This window comes from Zeugodacus cucurbitae, chromosome 3 (assembly GCF_028554725.1).
Source record: "Zeugodacus cucurbitae isolate PBARC_wt_2022May chromosome 3, idZeuCucr1.2, whole genome shotgun sequence".
In the NCBI taxonomy this organism is placed as follows: Eukaryota; Metazoa; Arthropoda; class Insecta; order Diptera; family Tephritidae; genus Zeugodacus; species Zeugodacus cucurbitae.
The window spans coordinates 43290590-43311627 of NC_071668.1; the positions used below are offsets into that span (position 1 = coordinate 43290590).

Here is a 21038-nt window from a genome sequence, read left to right on the forward strand (position 1 = left end):
TCCACGTCCACCATCTCGTCAGTATCTTGGCTTAGAATTGGGTATTTCTCCGTCCTAGCTATCAAACCACTCCTGTTTCTCGATTTGCTGGTAGGTAATCGACTAGCTACAACCATGGCAAATTGCTCAAATGGCGTTCCCGTACTGTACTGCTTCATCTGACCATATCTATTGGAACTCGACACCTCATTTGCAATGCAATCTCTCATTGATTGACGATAACCAACCCAACAAAACTGATTCCTCAACCTTCCCAAGGTTTCCGTGATTCTTATGTGCCCTTCACTTGGACCTTTGTGAATCTCGTAGCAAACTTTAGGTGATCTTTCGTTTCGAACAACCACGAGAGATCGGGAGCAGTATCCTCCTTTGCCCCTCCACACTCGATATAAGCAACCAGCCACCAACTCAAAACTGCTCCACTGCGCCCCTGCTACTAAAGGTTCTGCAGACACCTCTCCCATTCACTTTCAATTGTGTTAACAAAATCTCTCCATGCGCTACCAAAGGTCTTGACATACATGTCTCATTCGCTTCCAAATATGTGGACATATTCTGTGCAAATGTCCAGCTGTGCAAACATGTCTGCTTTATTCGAGGTCACATCCATTGACTCCTCCTCCTGATCTTCGAACTGTGAAGAAAAATTCTCGTCTTGCATTTTCAGCTGTGTTGGCACCTGAGCGATATATGAGGTCACCTTCTTCGACGGACTTTCCTTCTTCTATCTCAACTGTGCTGACACCTCACCTGATATCTGTATTGACAACTGCGAGTGCTGTGCTTTCATCTCCGACAACTGCGACGAAATCTGTGACAATGCAGACAAAACCATCTTCATGTCATGTGCCTTTGATGAACACGGATTATCTTCCTTTTCCTCTATTTTCGTTGACGATTCCTCTAACAGCGATTCGAAAACAAATTCGTCCACGTTGATGTGTTCTTCTTCCATGGCCTCTCGCAAACGGGCTTTTAACTCAGCTTTCAACCCATTCGTTGCTAAGCCTCGTTGTTCCAACTCCTTTTTGAGTTGTGGTATCTTTAAATCATTGAACTTAATCATTATCTCCTATGGAGTTTTATATGTCAATCCCACTATTGACACCAATTGTAACGGATTTCTAAAATCTGTTGTTAACGCTGAAATTCTACCCTGAGTTCGATCACTGGATTGTCAAATAAAAGTCGCACTTTAATGGCTATACACTAAACTTTATTTCTAATTCCTGGACTTAACATTTTAGTACTCAATACTCTACTTTACAACTCTAACTTATAACTTGTTTAAACTTTGTTCGACAACTCTTTTCTTTGAATTGTCCTCAGTTGACAACTCTCTTGTCAGAACTGTGTCTTGCTGCCAGTCCAGCAGCCCTTATATAGTCGATTGTAAGCTATACATCGCCACTCGAACATTCTGGCAACTACGAATATCGATGTCTAGATACATCTGGCAAGTTATCGATTTCGATTGTCAATTCTAGTTTGTTCTGATGTCATTTTCGTTACAATACCATCACTAGGCTAATAACTATCGATAAACTTGTCAACAAGAACGGAAATTTATTTAACCATTCTCAATAATATGTTTAGAATTTTGTCACCTTGATTTATTTAAAAATATAGATTTTACATTAATTAGATAGAATCAATCATACGCAATGGGAGTAACAGGTCTTTGGAAGTTAGTTGAACCATGTGGTAGTCCTGTCCCCGTAGAAACTCTGGAAGGCAAAATACTTGCTGTTGGTACGTACAATAATTTATCAACAGTTTGTTATATTAATTGTCTATTTGGTATTCTTATATCAGATATTTCCATTTGGCTTCATCAGGTTGTTAAAGGGTTTCAGGACAGTAAAGGTTCCCTGTTACCACATGCCCATTTGTTGGGTCTTTTTCACCGTCTCTGTAAACTGTTGTACTATCGCATACGTCCTGTATTTGTATTTGATGGATGTGTACCTCATTTGAAACGTGATACAATTGTAAGTATCTATACAAATACACAAAAAACACATAATAATATGTTGATTATAGTCTCGAAGACAACAGCAACGTAGTAAGCTAAACAATGAAGCGGATCGAATACAAGCCCTACTGCTTCAATCGCTTGCTAAGGAAAGAGTAGTGCAACAAGCATTGGGTGTTAATGCGGAATTATTGATGAAATCGCCTAGCAAAAGAAAAAATAAAAGCAATAAGAATGAAAATGAAAAGGATGATATTTTCAAATTACCGGATCTTCCTGCCGGCAGTGATACTAAGAAAGATCATTATTATAAGGATTCTAGCACAAGTTCTTTCTCAGAATTATCAGAAGAAGACTGTTCATTTAATGACTCCAATCCTTGGCGTGAATATAATGCAAATATTCAAGCAATAGATGTACGCAGTGAGCATTTCAAAAGCTTGCCACCTGAGGTTCGGCATGAAATATTGGTAGATATAAAAGACACACGAAAGCAATCTTCATGGGGTCGTTTACATGAACTACCTTCAAGCAGTAACGAATTCAGTACTTTTCAAATGAAAAGACTACTCAAGCGACGCGCAGTACAAGAAAGTATTGAAGAAACTGAGAAAGAAATGGGAGAGCAAGCTTTGACTTTTACGGATTTACAAAACTTTTTTACTGAAGAAGGAATTCTAGATCCCGAAAATATACCTCAAAGTATACATATATACATATTTGGAACGTGTTTTGAACAATTTTTAAAAATTTAATAATTTCAGATGCGAAACCTGTATGCTCCGATGAAGCCGTTCGCTTTATGCTAGTTCGTGATTTACGGAAAAATCTATTGAGAGAAGATAAAGATAAAAATAAAACAACATCTATTTCGGAAAAAAATGATGTCAATGCAGAACCAAGTGTCTCTGAGAAGAAAGATGCACCAAAATCAGAAGAACCTGCAGGGAGCAATAAAAGCTTAGGCAAAGAATACAATACTGATTTAGAATTGGCTATTGCTCTCTCCATGGAAGATGAAGCTGAACCAGTGTACAGTAAGGAAGACTATGAATACAACTCTAACGAAAACCTAAAACTAAACCGACAACAACGTAATCAATTGAGAAATGCCGCGATTGGGCCAGCTCGTACGTATATGATTGAATATGGCGGATTTAATGATGAAGAAGTTGGAGGAATAATGGAGAAGACACAAGTAGAATATGACGTTGAGAATGAAGAATGTGATATTGCCAAAGCAATCGTAGCCTCTTTAAATGATATGTAAGTAAAATTTCATAAAACTCAGCTTTTTTATAAACCCAAACGATTACCCTCCTCCCGCCCAACCGACGCGTGGGGCGAGGTCCGCATACGAGCTGAATTTGCGGAGTCTAGAAAGGCAAGAGATTTTTAGCGTCCAGTTCTCAAACTGCTCAGCTCATTTCAACAGCTGAAACTTAACAATTTATAAAAACAAAAAGTTAAAAATTTCTGAATATTACTTATTAAGAGAAGACAAAATTGTTTTTTTGATGCTAAATATTGGGTCAGATGGATTAAATGTGTTGGAATGAGAATTAAAATCCTGACATATTCGGCGGAATGGTTCGTTTAACTCAAAATTTGTTCTAAAAGATTTTAGAAGTAATGGTCTAAACTGCCTAGATGAACGCAAGGAATGAAAGAAATGAACTACAAACTAAACCATTCAGAAGTTTTACTAGGAATATTATACCTAGCATCTCTCTGCGACTAGTGAGTATAGGAAGATTTATAAGTTTTAAACGACTAGTATACGGTCCAAATGTAAGTGGCCTAAAGCAAAAAGTAAAAAATTTTTTTGAACGGACTCTAGCTTATCAGAATGGGATTGATAACTAGGATTCCATACCACAGAACCATACTCCAATTTAGACCTTACCAATGTTGTAAAAAGAATTTTAGTAATATACGGATCACTAAATTCTTTAGAAGCTTTTTAAGGAAACTTGAGGGAATCATATCAGGGCAATATTTAAACGAATTTTTTAACGTAACTAAATAATTTAAGACATCTGTTTCAGAAATAATTGGTGTATTAATTACAGTACTCGGACATAACACTGGATGATATGGCACATTCATAGGGGAGTTTGAACAATAATTAGATTTGAAGAATTCTGCAAACATATTAGATATAATATAATTGTCACATGACATTGTTGATTTATATTTCATCACGGACGGAAAATTATACGTTTGGAGTTAACGAAACCATAAAAAATTTCGGATTACGAATAACATTATTTTTTACTTTGATTATATAGTTTTTATAACATTTTAAGTTCCGCAAACTGTTGACGCAATTTAGAATATTTTAAATAGTCAACAAAAGCTCCAGTTTTTTTATAAAGTTTAAAAGCTCGAACTTTTTTATTTTTTAATTTACATAGCTCATTCGAATACCACAAATTTGATCTTTTTCTTTTGGTAATAAAACATTTCGGAGCAAATCTTACAAAAATATTGAAAATTGTTTCATTAAAATGTGATACATTTAATTCAATATTACCACTGTAATCAGGCCAAGTCAATTTAGAAAGTTCACAATTAATATTTTTGAAGTTAGCTTTCGCAAAGTTGAACCGAAAACAAAGGTCCTGTTTATTGTAAAAAAGTAATTCGTCTATGATTTCGATATTAATTTCCAAAGCAGGGTGATAAGATAAAATTCTGTAAAAATATGGATAGAAAATCGAATGTATAAAATTCTTCTTTTTTAAGTTCTACAGAATGTAAAGAAGAAAATACGAAGGATGAAAAACCTTGCAAAAGGGATGAATCTAAAAAACCGCTCGAAGAATGTAGCCAAGAGATATGTCTACGAGTAAGTGATGACTCAGAAACTGACTCGGATTTAGAAGAAGTTGTGGATAATTTTCCAGCAACTTGTAAAAACGTGCCCAAATTGGAAGTTATTATAAAAACTCAAGACACAATATTACCAGAAGATGATTTATTTTCAGATATTTTTGTACCAAAAACGGAAAATTCAACTGAAATTGATGCAGAAAATGTTGTCACTGAACGCACAAATTCTGATGAACATTATGAAACTATTGTATTGGACAATAGTCAAACGGAATCAATCGGTGGATATAACACAGAGAACCGAGACAAAAATTCCGAGAAATGCTTGCAAAAAACTGACCCAAAAACTACAATAACATTTGAAAATATACCAACAACAACTCAAATGTCTTCTATATTAGATGATCTTAAAAAGCAAGCAAATGACATCAAAAATATTCATTTAGCTGATGTTAACACTACTGAACCAAAAGGAGAGCTTATATCGAAAAATGAAATTATAGAAATATATGACAGTGATGATCAAAAGTCGAAACATAACTCTGAAAACAGAGAAATGGAATCAAGCGGTGGATATAGCACAGAGATCCAAGACGAAAATTTCGGGAAGATCTTGCAAAAAACTACAATAACATTGGAAAATATAGCTACAACAGCTCAAATGGCTTCTATATTAGATGATCTAAAACAGCAAGCAGATGACGTCAAAAATATTAATTTGGATGATGTTAACATCACTGAACCGAAAGAAAAGCTGAATGAAATCATAGAAATATATGACAGTGATGATCAAAAGCTGAAACATGAGATAACGCCGAGTAAATCACCGAAATTTAAGACCCCCACAAAAAACAAAAGCATTAGTGAGTATTTTGAGACAAAGTATGTAGTTAAACGAACGCCGGAAAGTAATCACAAAAGGAAAGAGGAGGAACAAACATCTGAAGTAAAATCCCCGTTTTTTGTGAAGAAGTCACCTTCATCCCACCGAAAAGGATCCGCAACAAAAATTAATGAAAATTCACTTCATGGACAAAAGCTTTCGAAAGCTTCCAAAACACTGTTTCGAAATAGCAGCAAATCACCTAAAAATGAAGGAGAGTTGGAGAAGAATGATGTCGTTTTAAGTGAAGAGGTATGTATGCCGGATAATATATTTAAGTGACACTCTTAAATGTGTAATAATTAGGACTTGCTAAAAAATGCAGCCAACGCTCTCAAAGAACAAAAATCCACCGAGCAACTAGAAGTAATGGCGTCAGAATTAGCCAAAGAACGAAGAGATTTAGAAAATGAACGCAACCGACAAGATCGCATGGGCACAGCAATTAATCAAAATATGCAAACTGAATGTCAGCAATTGCTGAGATTATTTGGCATTCCTTACATTATAGCACCAATGGAAGCTGAAGCACAATGTGCTTTTCTTGAATCTGTACGTTTAACTCATGGTACTATTACTGATGACAGCGATATTTGGTTATTTGGCGGCAGGACGGTATATAAAAATTTTTTTGAACAAAATAAGCATGTATTGAAATTTGAGGCAGATACAATTAGCCATGCTTTTAACTGTGATCGTGAGAAATTAATACAGTTAGCTTGCTTAGTAGGCAGTGATTACACAACAGGTAATAATTTACTCATTTGACTTATTTATGCATTCAAATATGTTTATATTCCAAAAGGTATACATGGTATTGGTACTGTTACAGCTTTGGAAATTTTGGCAGCGTTTTCGATGGCAACGAAGCAAACAAAAGAAGCGTGTGACGAACAAAGTATAACAACTGCCACCGTTTTGTCGGCGCTATACCGTTTTCGAGACTGGTTTAAAACGCACAAAGATTCGGCCCAAGGTAGCTCTATACGTCTAAACTTGCGAAAAAAGTTAAAGAACATTGAATTAAATGACGGTTTTCCCAATCCTGCTGTAAGAAAAATATTATTTTTGTAGCTATAACAAATTAAAATATTTTATAAATTATAGGTAATTGAAGCGTATTTGTCGCCAACAATTGATGATAGTAAGGCGTCATTTAACTGGGGGTATCCCGACATTGAATCTATACATGCTTTCACGAAAAAAGTATTCGGTTGGACAACAATAAAAACAGATGAAATGCTTAAGCCAGTGCTAAAGCGCATAAACGATAAGCAAACACAATCCAGTATACGCAATTATTTTACGATTAAAAGTGCTTTAAATACGCGCGGTTTAAAAGTAAGTAAGCGAGTACAGAAAGCGATCGAAACAATGGCTGGGAAATTGAATGAAAGTGAAACAGAAGAACTTGTTACCAAAAAAACAAAACCCAAATGTAGAAAGAAACAAACCGAAACTGCCAAAACCGATGAAAATTTGGCTAATTCTGTAGCTGATGTTCCAAGCACAAGTTCTGTGTTGACGAGAGCAACATGTGAACGTTCACCTAGAATACCTGAAAGCAATCCAGTTATCCCACAACGGGAAAAACAAAAGGATATAATGCGCAAAAATAAAGAAAAAGCTGCCGCTGTGTTGAAGAAGTCTAAATCTTCGATACCAACTAGAAAAGATAACAAAAAGAGGCGAACAGATTGAATAAAAAAAATTTACATAATTGGTGATGGCATGGAAATATACAGTCATTAATAAATATAATAAATAATTTTATTCATTTTGTCATCTTTAACTCATTTTTTATTTCGCATTTTTTTTAGTGTATGCTAAATGAATACAAAAAGTTATCCCTACAACCTATAAATATTTGATTGTTCAGATTGCAAGGAGTCGAAAAAATCTCTGCACTCAATTTATATTTTGCAATCATCTCACCAGTTTCAATGTGCAAAAGAGCTATTAATCCACTGGTGGAGCAACATAATACATATACAGCTTCTTGTAAAGAAATTACCAAAGGTGACGCAAAAATATTACTTTCAAGTTGTTTCTTCCATAATAAATCTAATTTACACGCCCTTTGTAGCGTCTTCTCAACTAAACTTTGATACCGTAAACAGTAAACATGTTTATCGTAGCAACCGAACAAGACATTTCTCTTACTACCAATATCCTCTAATATAGTCAAAGCAGAAAATATAGGATATCCAGCACAAAATGTCTTCATCTGAAATAATGTGTATTATGTCATTGAGTAGATAACGCTTAACAACAAAACAAACCAATTCACCGTTTTCCGCGTTGCAGATGTGTACCTTTCCAGCAACTTCGGCTACGAGAATTACGCTGTCTTCGCTAATTACAACAGGTGACGAAAATATCGGGGACTCACACTTTCTTAGCCACAATAAAATCCCAGAATTCGAAAGGATTCTGCAGTAACTGCCGTCAAGTGTACAAATAATCACCTCCCTTGAGTTCATAGCGACAGGGTTGGCAAAGATTCCTTTCGTTCCAATTTTTTTGCGCCAAATATAATTCTTTGTCTTTGAGAAAAACATTAAATGTAACAGTTACTTTAGTCTATAAATACTTTACCTTCAAAGAAATACACAGTTACTTTAGTCTATAAATGACTTACCTTCAAAGAAATACACACAGCATTGAACTGTTCGCCATATGTAGCTACAACCAGTCCAGTTGCACAACTTAGAGGCTTAGCTTTAATCAGTCCACCTAAATCTATCCTCCAGTAAATATGACCATTCGTAAAATTAAATGCGTATACATGTTGATCATAGCACCCAACTACTGCTATGTAGGAGGTATTCATATTTGACACTATTTCCACCTTGCACTCGATTCTGTCTGGCAATTCCAGAACCGCCATAGGTGCTCCTAGTTGCGTGTCAAGTGTTTTTAAAATGTGTGAGTGTGAACCAACACATACCCATTTATCACCGACAATGCAGGGTGCTGAATCAACACATTTATTTAGACTAGTGCTCCAAAGAAACTTAAACCGTTTTTTTACATAACTGCTGGAATTAACTGGCAATGTTTTAGATATCACTTGTAATTTTGATACCGAGCACGCTGCAAGAAAGTTCATGATAGTTTCTAAAGAGTGCTGGGAGCTTAGTAGCATTGCTAATAATTCATTTTGATCACATTGATGCTCCAATATCGCTCCAATTTGACTAACCAACGAAAGCGCCTGAAAAGATGTACCACCAGCAGCATTAAATGACATGTTTAGACCCGGCATATTTTCAATAGATGCTTCAGATGCATTTTTTCTCATTAAATCAACTCCCAAAGTTTCGGTGATAAATGTGTGAAAAATTCCCTTGGGATCTGCTGAACTCGTAAATGATTTGTTGGCTATTTTCTTCATGAGAGTTTGACTATCTATTTTTCCATGCGAGTTTAGTGGGAATGATGAAATAAATACTATATCGTCAGGTCGATCTATTTCCAACAAATTTTGTATCAAACGTCGTCGGATGTGCATCAATTCCTTTGTATCAGCATTAGAAATAGTTTGCACAAAGCAGACGAGTTTACGCGTTTCTTCATGCCAAATACATTTAATATTACTGGAAGTACTATTCAAAATCTTTTGAATCTTTTGTTGTAGGCTTTCTAAAATTAAAAATAAATGCTATATAAGTAATAAGCTGTGGAGTTAGATTTTAGTATATCCTATAAAAAAATGCAAATTTAATCACATTTCTTAATACTCGAAATCATTACTACTGAAAAGGCAGGAACCGATTGTCGTGGAATTGTTGGAATTTTTAACAGTTTTTTCAATTGAAACTTAAAATAATAATAGACGATCGAATGCTTGTAACTTCTAAATGTACTGTTTTATATTAGAAGTCACAAGATATAATAAATATTTTTATTTAAATTTAATATTTCGATAACTAGCATCATTCATCATTTCATCATTAACTAGCATTTTTCAAAATTTTGGTTACAAAAATATAAATTATGTTTAGGAAAGAATTCATTTTAACAAAATAAATAGAATCCAATAATATGTACAAAGTTTAAACATCAAACAAAATTCAACATTATATTTTTTTTTTTATTTTGTATTTTGTTTAAAAAAGTATATTCATGAATATTTTAAATCAAAATTAATCATATGTACACTATATAGACTGCTTACCAAGATTGAACCGAACTCCTAGTCGTTTAATAATGCTGTCTGTCCTACCTATATAAAATACTCTCCCAAATTCATCACGGAACACCAGATCTCCAGTGTTACGGAAACACATTTCATCATTTTTGTGTCGTAACAAACCATCTGTGGAAGGAATATAGCACTTTCGAGTTGCACTACCAATTTTTAACACTCCTTCGCATGTTCCCAATAGTTCCTTTCCATTCGAGTCAGTAATGTATAGAGTAGTATCGTCGTCTAGGGCAGTACCAATAGGAGCTCTTTCCCATTGGTCATTGAAATCGCACTCATGTATTGTGGACCAGCAAGACACTTCCGTTGTACCGTAAATGTTAAAAATACGCGTTTTTACAGGTACATTTGGCAACCAAGAATTCCATTCCTTTCTGCTGGGAAAATTTTCTCCACCTAAAATTAAACATCGCTATGAATTGTTTTCATGTAATATGACTTCTCTAATAAGAACTTCTCCGAATAGTCGGAAAAATGAAGGAGTTGCCTGCAAAATAGTTGTTCCTTTTAAACCCCGTTGGCCACGAGGCCAAAGAATACTAAGCATTTTTTTGGGATTCAATCTCAAGTTAGCAGGACAAATCAACAAAGTCGCTCCGGAATTTAGTGCCAAAAATAAATCTACTACAAAAGGATCAAAAGTGGATGGTGCACACAATTATATTACGTCCTTTTCCGATAATTTTAACAATGAACTAAACAATATTGGTATTAGTAAAGTTAAAACAGTATAATTTTAGACTTACCATAATACTAAAATATTTGGTTCCACACAAGAATAAGGTACTTGTACGATTTTCGGAAGACCTGTACTTCCTGATGTTGAAATACTATAGCAAAGATCATAACCCTCATTATATAATGTTCTATCCAAGCCTGTGTTTTCATGGAAGTACATTTTTTTTGTCCAGAACCTTCAAAAGGCCAATTTCTTTGCAATATCTATTTTCATCATATTTGAGGTCTGTTATTAGATATTTTGCACCATGTTCATTTAAAACACCTTCGAAATTTGGGTATGAATTTGTAGAATGCAGAGGAATGAAGTAACAATTATGGTTGAGAATGCTGCAGTAAATAATGTCAAAAATGTTGAACACAATTAATTTTTTTTTAATTTCCAAACAATATTTCACCTCAGGATAAGAATAATACTGTAAGGTGAATGTCCTTCTAATCGTAATGCAATGCCGGTATTAGGGGATATATTATAACGACTAAATTGGCGCAAAACAGCGGTTACTTGCTTTAATATTACGTTAAATGTGAATGATATTTCCTCATACTCCGTGCGATAAATAATAAACACTTTGCTATGAAATTTCTGAAATATTTTGTACTCATATACTTTGCCCATTGTGCTAAATACTCGTTTTAATCATTGTAAAGATATTTTTTTTGTGTTTTAAGTTAGTCTCGCACTCAGTCGGCATCTTTAACTAATTTTTTATTTCGCATTTTTTTAGTGTATGCTAAATGAATACAAAAAGTTATCCCTACAACCTATAAATATTTGATTGTTCAGATTGCAAGGAGTCGAAAAAATCTCTGCACTCAATTTATATTTTGCAATCATCTCACCAGTTTCAATGTGCAAAAGAGCTATTAATCCACTGGTGGAGCAACATAATACATATACAGCTTCTTGTAAAGAATTTACCAAAGGTGACGCAAAAATATTACTTTCAAGTTGTTTCTTCCATAATAAATCTAATTTACACGCCCTTTGTAGCGTCTTCTCAACTAAACTTTGATACCGTAAACAGTAAACATGTTTATCGTAGCAACCGAACAAGACATTTCTCTTACTACCAATATCCTCTAATATAGTCAAAGCAGAAAATATAGGATATCCAGCACAAAATGTCTTCATCTGAAATAATGTGTATTATGTCATTGAGTAGATAACGCTTAACAACAAAACAAACCAATTCACCGTTTTCCGCGTTGCAGATGTGTACCTTTCCAGCAACTTCGGCTACGAGAATTACGCTGTCTTCGCTAATTACAACAAGTGACGAAAATATCGGGGACTCACACTTTCTTAGCCACAATAAAATCCCAGAATTCGAAAGGATTCTGCAGTAACTGCCGTCAAGTGTACAAATAATCACCTCCCTTGAGTTCATAGCGACAGGGTTGGCAAAGATTCCTTTCGTTCCAATTTTTTTGCGCCAAATATAATTCTTTGTCTTTGAGAAAAACATTAAATGTAACAGTTACTTTAGTCTATAAATGACTTACCTTCAAAGAAATACACACAGCATTGAACTGTTCGCCATATGTAGCTACAACCAGTCCAGTTGCACAACTTAGAGGCTTAGCTTTAATCAGTCCACCTAAATCTATCCTCCAGTAAATATGACCATTCGTAAAATTAAATGCGTATACATGTTGATCATAGCACCCAACTACTGCTATGTAGGAGGTATTCATATTTGACACTATTTCCACCTTGCACTCGATTCTGTCTGGCAATTCCAGAACCGCCATAGGTGCTCCTAGTTGCGTGTCAAGTGTTTTTAAAATGTGTGAGTGTGAACCAACACATACCCATTTATCACCGACAATGCAGGGTGCTGAATCAACACATTTATTTAGACTAGTGCTCCAAAGAAACTTAAACCGTTTTTTTACATAACTGCTGGAATTAACTGGCAATGTTTTAGATATCACTTGTAATTTTGATACCGAGCACGCTGCAAGAAAGTTCATGATAGTTTCTAAAGAGTGCTGGGAGCTTAGTAGCATTGCTAATAATTCATTTTGATCACATTGATGCTCCAATATCGCTCCAATTTGACTAACCAACGAAAGCGCCTGAAAAGATGTACCACCAGCAGCATTAAATGACATGTTTAGACCCGGCATATTTTCAATAGATGCTTCAGATGCATTTTTTCTCATTAAATCAACTCCCAAAGTTTCGGTGATAAATGTGTGAAAAATTCCCTTGGGATCTGCTGAACTCGTAAATGATTTGTTGGCTATTTTCTTCATGAGAGTTTGACTATCTATTTTTCCATGCGAGTTTAGTGGGAATGATGAAATAAATACTATATCGTCAGGTCGATCTATTTCCAACAAATTTTGTATCAAACGTCGTCGGATGTGCATCAATTCCGTTGTATCAGCATTAGAAATAGTTTGCACAAAGCAGACGAGTTTACGCGTTTCTTCATGCCAAATACATTTAACATTACTGGAAGTACTATTCAAAATCTTTTGAATCTTTTGTTGTAGGCTTTCTAAAATTAAAAATAAATGCTATATAAGTAATAAGCTGTGGAGTTAGATTTTAGTATATCCTATAAAAAAAAATGCAAATTTAATCACATTTCTTAATACTCGAAATCATTACTACTGAAAAGGCAGGAACCGATTGTCGTGGAATTGTTGGAATTTTTAACAGTTTTTTCAATTGAAACTTAAAATAATAATAGACGATCGAATGCTTGTAACTTCTAAATGTACTGTTTTATATTAGAAGTCACAAGATATAATAAATATTTTTATTTAAATTTAATATTTCGATAACTAGCATCATTCATCATTTCATCATTAACTAGCATTTTTCAAAATTTTGGTTACAAAAATATAAATTATGTTTAGGAAAGAATTCATTTTAACAAAATAAATAGAATCCAATAATATGTACAAAGTTTAAACATCAAACAAAATTCAACATTATTTTTTTTTTTTTTATTTTGTATTTTGTTTAAAAAAGTATATTCATGAATATTTTAAATCAAAATTAATCATATGTACACTATATAGACTGCTTACCAAGATTGAACCGAACTCCTAGTCGTTTAATAATGCTGTCTGTCCTACCTATATAAAATACTCTCCCAAATTCATCACGGAACACCAGATCTCCAGTGTTACGGAAACACATTTCATCATTTTTGTGTCGTAACAAACCATCTGTGGAAGGAATATAGCACTTTCGAGTTGCACTACCAATTTTTAACACTCCTTCGCATGTTCCCAATAGTTCCTTTCCATTCGAGTCAGTAATGTATAGAGTAGTATCGTCGTCTAGGGCAGTACCAATAGGAGCTCTTTCCCATTGGTCATTGAAATCGCACTCATGTATTGTGGACCAGCAAGACACTTCCGTTGTACCGTAAATGTTAAAAATACGCGTTTTTACAGGTACATTTGGCAACCAAGAATTCCATTCCTTTCTGCTGGGAAAATTTTCTCCACCTAAAATTAAACATCGCAATGAATTGTTTTCATGTAATATGACTTCTCTAATAAGAACTTCTCCGAATAGTCGGAAAAATGAAGGAGTTGCCTGCAAAATAGTTGTTCCTTTTAAACCCCGTTGGCCACGAGGCCAAAGAATACTAAGCATTTTTTTGGGATTCAATCTCAAGTTAGCAGGACAAATCAACAAAGTCGCTCCGGAATTTAGTGCCAAAAATAAATCTACTACAAAAGGATCAAAAGTGGATGGTGCACACAATTATATTACGTCCTTTTCCGATAATTTTAACAATGAACTAAACAATATTGGTATTAGTAAAGTTAAAACAGTATAATTTTAGACTTACCATAATACTAAAATATTTGGTTCCACACGAGAATAAGGTACTTGTACGATTTTCGGAAGACCTGTACTTCCTGATGTTGAAATACTATAGCAAAGATCATAACCCTCATTATATAATTTTCTATCCAAGCCTGTGTTTTCATGGAAGTACATTTTTTTTGTCCAGAACCTTCAAAAGGCCAATTTCTTTGCAATATCTATTTTCATCATATTTGAGGTCTGTTATTAGATATTTTGCACCATGTTCATTTAAAACACCTTCGAAATTTGGGTATGAATTTGTAGAATGCAGAGGAATGAAGTAACAATTATGGTTGAGAATGCTGCAGTAAATAATGTCAAAAATGTTGAACACAATTAATTTTTTTTTAATTTCCAAACAATATTTCACCTCAGGATAAGAATAATACTGTAAGGTGAATGTCCTTCTAATCGTAATGCAATGCCGGTATTAGGGGATATATTATAACGACTAAATTGGCGCAAAACAGCGGTTACTTGCTTTAATATTACGTTAAATGTGAATGATATTTCCTCATACTCCGTGCGATAAATAATAAACACTTTGCTATGAAATTTCTGAAATATTTTGTACTCATATACTTTGCCCATTGTGCTAAATACTCGTTTTAATCATTGTAAAGATATTTTTTTTGTGTTTTAAGTTACTCTCGCACTCAGTCGGCATCTTTAACTCATTTTTTATTTCGCATTTTTTTAGTGTATGCTAAATGAATACAAAAAGTTATCCCTACAACCTATAAATATTTGATTGTTCAGATTGCAAGGAGTCGAAAAAATCTCTGCACTCAATTTATATTTTGCAATCATCTCACCAGTTTCAATGTGCAAAAGAGCTATTAATCCACTGGTGGAGCAACATAATACATATACAGCTTCTTGTAAAGAAATTACCAAAGGTGACGCAAAAATATTACTTTCAAGTTGTTTCTTCCATAATAAATCTAATTTACACGCCCTTTGTAGCGTCTTCTCAACTAAACTTTGATACCGTAAACAGTAAACATGTTTATCGTAGCAACCGAACAAGACATTTCTCTTACTACCAATATCCTCTAATATAGTCAAAGCAGAAAATATAGGATATCCAGCACAAAATGTCTTCATCTGAAATAATGTGTATTATGTCATTGAGTAGATAACGCTTAACAACAAAACAAACCAATTCACCGTTTTCCGCGTTGCAGATGTGTACCTTTCCAGCAACTTCGGCTACGAGAATTACGCTGTCTTCGCTAATTACAACAGGTGACGAAAATATCGGGGACTCACACTTTCTTAGCCACAATAAAATCCCAGAATTCGAAAGGATTCTGCAGTAACTGCCGTCAAGTGTACAAATAATCACCTCCCTTGAGTTCATAGCGACAGGGTTGGCAAAGATTCCTTTCGTTCCAATTTTTTTGCGCCAAATATAATTCTTTGTCTTTGAGAAAAACATTAAATGTAACAGTTACTTTAGTCTATAAATACTTTACCTTCAAAGAAATACACAGTTACTTTAGTCTATAAATGACTTACCTTCAAAGAAATACACACAACATTGAACTGTTCGCCATATGTAGCTACAACCAGTCCAGTTGCACAACTTAGAGGCTTAGCTTTAATCAGTCCACCTAAATCTATCCTCCAGTAAATATGACCATTCGTAAAATTAAACGCGTATACATGTTGATCATAGCACCCAACTACTGCTATGTAGGAGGTATTCATATTTGACACTATTTCCACCTTGCACTCGATTCTGTCTGGCAATTCCAGAACCGCCATAGGTGCTCCTAGTTGCGTGTCAAGTGTTTTTAAAATGTGTGAGTGTGAACCAACACATACCCATTTATCACCGACAATGCAGGGTGCTGAATCAACACATTTATTTAGACTAGTGCTCCAAAGAAACTTAAACCGTTTTTTTACATAACTGCTGGAATTAACTGGCAATGTTTTAGATATCACTTGTAATTTTGATACCGAGCACGCTGCAAGAAAGTTCATGATAGTTTCTAAAGAGTGCTGGGAGCTTAGTAGCATTGCTAATAATTCATTTTGATCACATTGATGCTCCAATATCGCTCCAATTTGACTAACCAACGAAAGCGCCTGAAAAGATGTACCACCAGCAGCATTAAATGACATGTTTAGACCCGGCATATTTTCAATAGATGCTTCAGATGCATTTTTTCTCATTAAATCAACTCCCAAAGTTTCGGTGATAAATGTGTGAAAAATTCCCTTGGGATCTGCTGAACTCGTAAATGATTTGTTGGCTATTTTCTTCATGAGAGTTTGACTATCTATTTTTCCATGCGAGTTTAGTGGGAATGATGAAATAAATACTATATCGTCAGGTCGATCTATTTCCAACAAATTTTGTATCAAACGTCGTCGGATGTGCATCAATTCCGTTGCATCAGCATTAGAAATAGTTTGCACAAAGCAGACGAGTTTACGCGTTTCTTCATGCCAAATACATTTAACATTACTGGAAGTACTATTCAAAATCTTTTGAATCTTTTGTTGTAGGCTTTCTAAAATTAAAAATAAATGCTATATAAGTAATAAGCTGTGGAGTTAGATTTTAGTATATCCTATAAAAAAAAAAAATGCAAATTTAATCACATTTCTTAATACTCGAAATCATTACTACTGGAAAGGCAGGAACCGATTGTCGTGGAATTGTTGGAATTTTTAACAGTTTTTTCAATTGAAACTTAAAATAATAATAGACGATCGAATGCTTGTAACTTCTAAATGTACTGTTTTATATTAGAAGTCACAAGATATAATAAATATTTTTATTTAAATTTAATATTTCGATAACTAGCATCATTCATCATTTCATCATTAACTAGCATTTTTCAAAATTTTGGTTACAAAAATATAAATTATGTTTAGGAAAGAATTCATTTTAACAAAATAAATAGAATCCAATAATATGTACAAAGTTTAAACATCAAACAAAATTCAACATTATATTTTTTTTTTTATTTTGTATTTTGTTTAAAAAAGTATATTCATGAATATTTTAAATCAAAATTAATCATATGTACACTATATAGACTGCTTACCAAGATTGAACCGAACTCCTAGTCGTTTAATAATGCTGTCTGTCCTACCTATATAAAATACTCTCCCAAATTCATCACGGAACACCAGATCTCCAGTGTTACGGAAACACATTTCATCATTTTTGTGTCGTAACAAACCATCTGTGGAAGGAATATAGCACTTTCGAGTTGCACTACCAATTTTTAACACTCCTTCGCATGTTCCCAATAGTTCCTTTCCATTCGAGTCAGTAATGTATAGAGTAGTATCGTCGTCTAGGGCAGTACCAATAGGAGCTCTTTCCCATTGGTCATTGAAATCGCACTCATGTATTGTGGACCAGCAAGACACTTCCGTTGTACCGTAAATGTTAAAAATACGCGTTTTTACAGGTACATTTGGCAACCAAGAATTCCATTCCTTTCTGCTGGGAAAATTTTCTCCACCTAAAATTAAACATCGCAATGAATTGTTTTCATGTAATATGACTTCTCTAATAAGAACTTCTCCGAATAGTCGGAAAAATGAAGGAGTTGCCTGCAAAATAGTTGTTCCTTTTAAACCCCGTTGGCCACGAGGCCAAAGAATACTAAGCATTTTTTTGGGATTCAATCTTAAGTTAGCAGGACAAATCAACAAAGTCGCTCCGGAATTTAGTGCCAAAAATAAATCTACTACAAAAGGATCAAAAGTGGATGGTGCACACAAGTATATTACGTCCTTTTCCGATAATTTTAACAATGAACTAAACAATATTGGTATTAGTAAAGTTAAAACAGTATAATTTTAGACTTACCATAATACTAAAATATTTGGTTCCACACAAGAATAAGGTACTTGTACGATTTTCGGAAGACCTGTACTTCCTGATGTTGAAATACTATAGCAAAGATCATAACCCTCATTATATAATTTTCTATCCAAGCCTGTGTTTTCATGGAAGTACATTTTTTTGTCCAGAACCTTCAAAAGGCCAATTTCTTTGCAATATCTATTTTCATCATATTTGAGGTCTGTTATTAGATATTTTGCACCATGTTCATTTAAAACACCTTCGAAATTTGGGTATGAATTTGTAGAATGCAGAGGAATGAAGTAACAATTATGGTTGAGAATGCTGCAGTAAATAATGTCAAAAATGTTGAACACAATTAATTTTTTTTTAATTTCCAAACAATATTTCACCTCAGGATAAGAATAATACTGTAAGGTGAATGTCCTTCTAATCGTAATGCAATGCCGGTATTAGGGGATATATTATAACGACTAAATTGGCGCAAAACAGCGGTTACTTGCTTTAATATTACGTTAAATGTGAATGATATTTCCTCATACTCCGTGCGATAAATAATAAACACTTTGCTATGAAATTTCTGAAATATTTTGTACTCATATACTTTGCCCATTGTGCTAAATACTCGTTTTAATCATTGTAAAGATATTTTTTTTGTGTTTTAAGTTACTCTCGCACTCAGTCGGCTGGAGAGGATTATTTGGCCCAATCAATTGATTATAGCGCCAGGACCGATTATGTGTAATTTTAACACTTTTATAAAATAATAATATTGATGAATTAATTGTAAATTATATGTTGTTTAATTCGATGAATAATCGTGCAATTGTCTTCTGGTCTGTGTTTGTTGCTTGATGTGAAATGTGTTTGTGGATGTTGATTGTGTATTTGACAGTTTGACCAGAGATAAAGAGATGTACAACTCTCATCTCACTGGAATTGAGAGCGCAATATCAAACGTCAAAACCACCTAAACTTTGACAGTTTGTCGAGATGAGCAGGTTTTGACGTTTCGCAATTGGAAAAGAGGGACGGCCATATTGAAATGTTGCCAAAAAATAATGCGACGGAGACATTTATAACCGCCGTGCAAGATCACATATTAGAACTTAAAACAATAAATATAAAAGGAATCGCGAAATTTTAAGGTATTTGAAAAAATGTTTTGTGATCTGCAGCAGCGAGATTTTAGTTTTCCATGGAAAAAAATATTATTTGCCAGTTGATACGTATTGATTTACTTTATTTACCACTGAAAGTTTGAAAACCGGTTGGTTTAATATACCATAATATCACTAACCGAGATTTAAATAGTTATTATTTAATTTCGTTAAGTGTAAAATAATTATTAGCCGTAATAAATGTTGGGTATTTTAATTTAAATGCCCAAAAATTTGTATTTTATCTGATCTGGTAATAATGCAAAATGTTATAAAAACGCAAATTTTGAGGCGCTCTCACACTGGAATAAGTTGGACATCCCTTTATCCCTGAATCCCTGGTTTGACTGTTGATTGTGGGTTTTATGGATGTTGTCTAAAATCTTACACTCACCTTTTTACAAATACCGAAGAAATAAAATAAGTGGTGTTGTCTTTTGCTTCTTTGCTTTTCGTTTATTTCAATTTACACTTTAACGCATTCCCTTCGAAAGGGTTTCACCAAAGGATATTTGGATTTAAAGGTATAACGTTTTGAATAGATAATTATTTTGAATTATAATTTATTAAATTTATGTATAAAAAATATAAAAAATATTGGGCCGCCGAGATGCTCGTTTATCGGAAATTACGAAAAAAAACGTGCGTGTTGATGATCGCTGATGATATCAAAAAAAAAGTGCCAGATGTCCGTCGGTCGATCCCTTTTGTATACTCGTAGATGTTGGCGCACACGAGAGTGCTGTTATCGGTTGAGCTTATGTGTGTGTGTCGGTGTGCAGTGTGTATGTGTAATTCTCTCGTGAGTGATGTATGGTGTGGATTGTAGGTGGTGGTGAGTGTGGTGAATGTAGCGTGTTAGTGATGCGTATGTTGAATGTGGGGAATGGTGTGTGTCCATGGTGTTTTTCGTTTTCCGGGATTGATGTTGGTGGAGCATCGGGGATTGAGGCTCATTTAGCCATCCCGGCCCCCCTAGGCAAATTTTTAGCCTAGTAAGCGCTGGAGTTGTTGTAGGGTGGCTACCACGTTGCTGAGGCCGGTTGGACGACGGGATTGTGGCCTAGTCCGATGCCGCCGTATGGCGTCGTAATGTTGCCACGAACGGGAGTCGTCCGGAGAAGTTGTCGGCCTTCGTTGTTGATGTCGTATGGGACGTCTTCTACCCCCGCGGTTGTGTGGAGCAGGGTGTCGCCCAGTTTCGGAGCTGATGTTGCGGTGCAGGAGTGAGTGGTGCGGAAGCATACATATCTGGTACAGATAGCTGGACGTGCACTCCTGTGTGTTATGGGTGGGCGCCAGGCAAATCAGGCAATGGTGATGGGCCTGGGCTATCTGCAGACGTTGTTGAGGTTGCATCCCTTTAAATATGCGGCAGTGTGGCAACCTGTGAGCGCGACAACAAAGTGGACATCGGAGACGGGGTGGCTCATTCGGTGGCGGCGTAGGAGTTGCTTGGGTTGCACTGCGTGCAGCGGTTGACGGCGTTGCTGCTGCGATTTTTCGGGGCGCTGCGGTTGGGACAGCCCCAGAGCGTGGCACATGGACAGCCGAA

At 34.9% G+C, this 21038-nt stretch overlaps 4 protein-coding genes across 13 annotated transcripts; 1 reads left to right on the forward strand and 3 right to left on the reverse strand.

Annotated features, from left to right (window-relative positions):
- The first annotated feature begins 1510 nt into the window (after nucleotides 1-1510).
- On the forward strand, nucleotides 1511-7485 carry LOC105220199 (DNA excision repair protein ERCC-5). Of its 3 annotated transcripts, XM_011196614.3 has the most exons (8): nucleotides 1511-1752; nucleotides 1816-1991; nucleotides 2044-2677; nucleotides 2740-3241; nucleotides 4724-5945; nucleotides 6000-6441; nucleotides 6499-6743; nucleotides 6801-7485. In XM_011196614.3, the coding sequence occupies exons 1-8, from the start codon at nucleotides 1665-1667 to the stop codon at nucleotides 7392-7394; spliced, it is 3903 nt and encodes a 1300-aa protein (XP_011194916.2). In that variant the 5' UTR covers nucleotides 1511-1664; the 3' UTR covers nucleotides 7395-7485. The 3 variants fall into 3 exon arrangements, with proteins under 3 accessions (XP_011194916.2, XP_011194915.2, XP_028901510.2); XM_011196613.3 differs by having other exon boundaries at nucleotides 1511-1991; XM_029045677.2 differs by having other exon boundaries at nucleotides 1511-1991; nucleotides 6526-6743.
- On the reverse strand, nucleotides 7462-21038 carry LOC128920239 (beta-alanine-activating enzyme-like). 8 transcript variants are annotated; one of them, XM_054227141.1, is made up of 14 exons: nucleotides 19878-21038; nucleotides 18327-18647; nucleotides 17551-18275; nucleotides 16007-17010; nucleotides 15648-15911; nucleotides 15301-15592; nucleotides 13690-14115; nucleotides 12148-13151; nucleotides 11832-12095; nucleotides 11485-11776; nucleotides 9874-10299; nucleotides 8335-9338; nucleotides 7976-8239; nucleotides 7462-7920 (listed from the first exon to the last, which is right to left on the reverse strand). In XM_054227141.1, exons 2-14 carry the CDS (start codon nucleotides 18476-18478, stop codon nucleotides 7510-7512), a joined length of 6528 nt encoding a protein of 2175 aa, XP_054083116.1. In that variant the 5' UTR covers nucleotides 18479-18647; nucleotides 19878-21038; the 3' UTR covers nucleotides 7462-7509. The 8 variants fall into 8 exon arrangements, with proteins under 8 accessions (XP_054083116.1, XP_054083112.1, XP_054083114.1 ...); XM_054227137.1 differs by lacking the exon at nucleotides 19878-21038 and adding an exon at nucleotides 18716-19214; XM_054227140.1 differs by lacking the exon at nucleotides 19878-21038 and adding an exon at nucleotides 18716-19214 and having other exon boundaries at nucleotides 7761-7920; nucleotides 7984-8239.
- Nucleotides 10150-11357, reverse strand: LOC128920241 (beta-alanine-activating enzyme-like). The gene is made up of 2 exons (XM_054227150.1): nucleotides 10650-11357; nucleotides 10150-10598 (listed from the first exon to the last, which is right to left on the reverse strand). The coding sequence occupies exons 1-2, from the start codon at nucleotides 10799-10801 to the stop codon at nucleotides 10562-10564; spliced, it is 189 nt and encodes a 62-aa protein (XP_054083125.1). The 5' UTR covers nucleotides 10802-11357; the 3' UTR covers nucleotides 10150-10561.
- LOC128920240 (beta-alanine-activating enzyme-like) lies at nucleotides 13966-15179 on the reverse strand. Its single transcript, XM_054227149.1, has 2 exons — nucleotides 14466-15179; nucleotides 13966-14414 (listed from the first exon to the last, which is right to left on the reverse strand). The coding sequence occupies exons 1-2, from the start codon at nucleotides 14615-14617 to the stop codon at nucleotides 14378-14380; spliced, it is 189 nt and encodes a 62-aa protein (XP_054083124.1). The 5' UTR covers nucleotides 14618-15179; the 3' UTR covers nucleotides 13966-14377.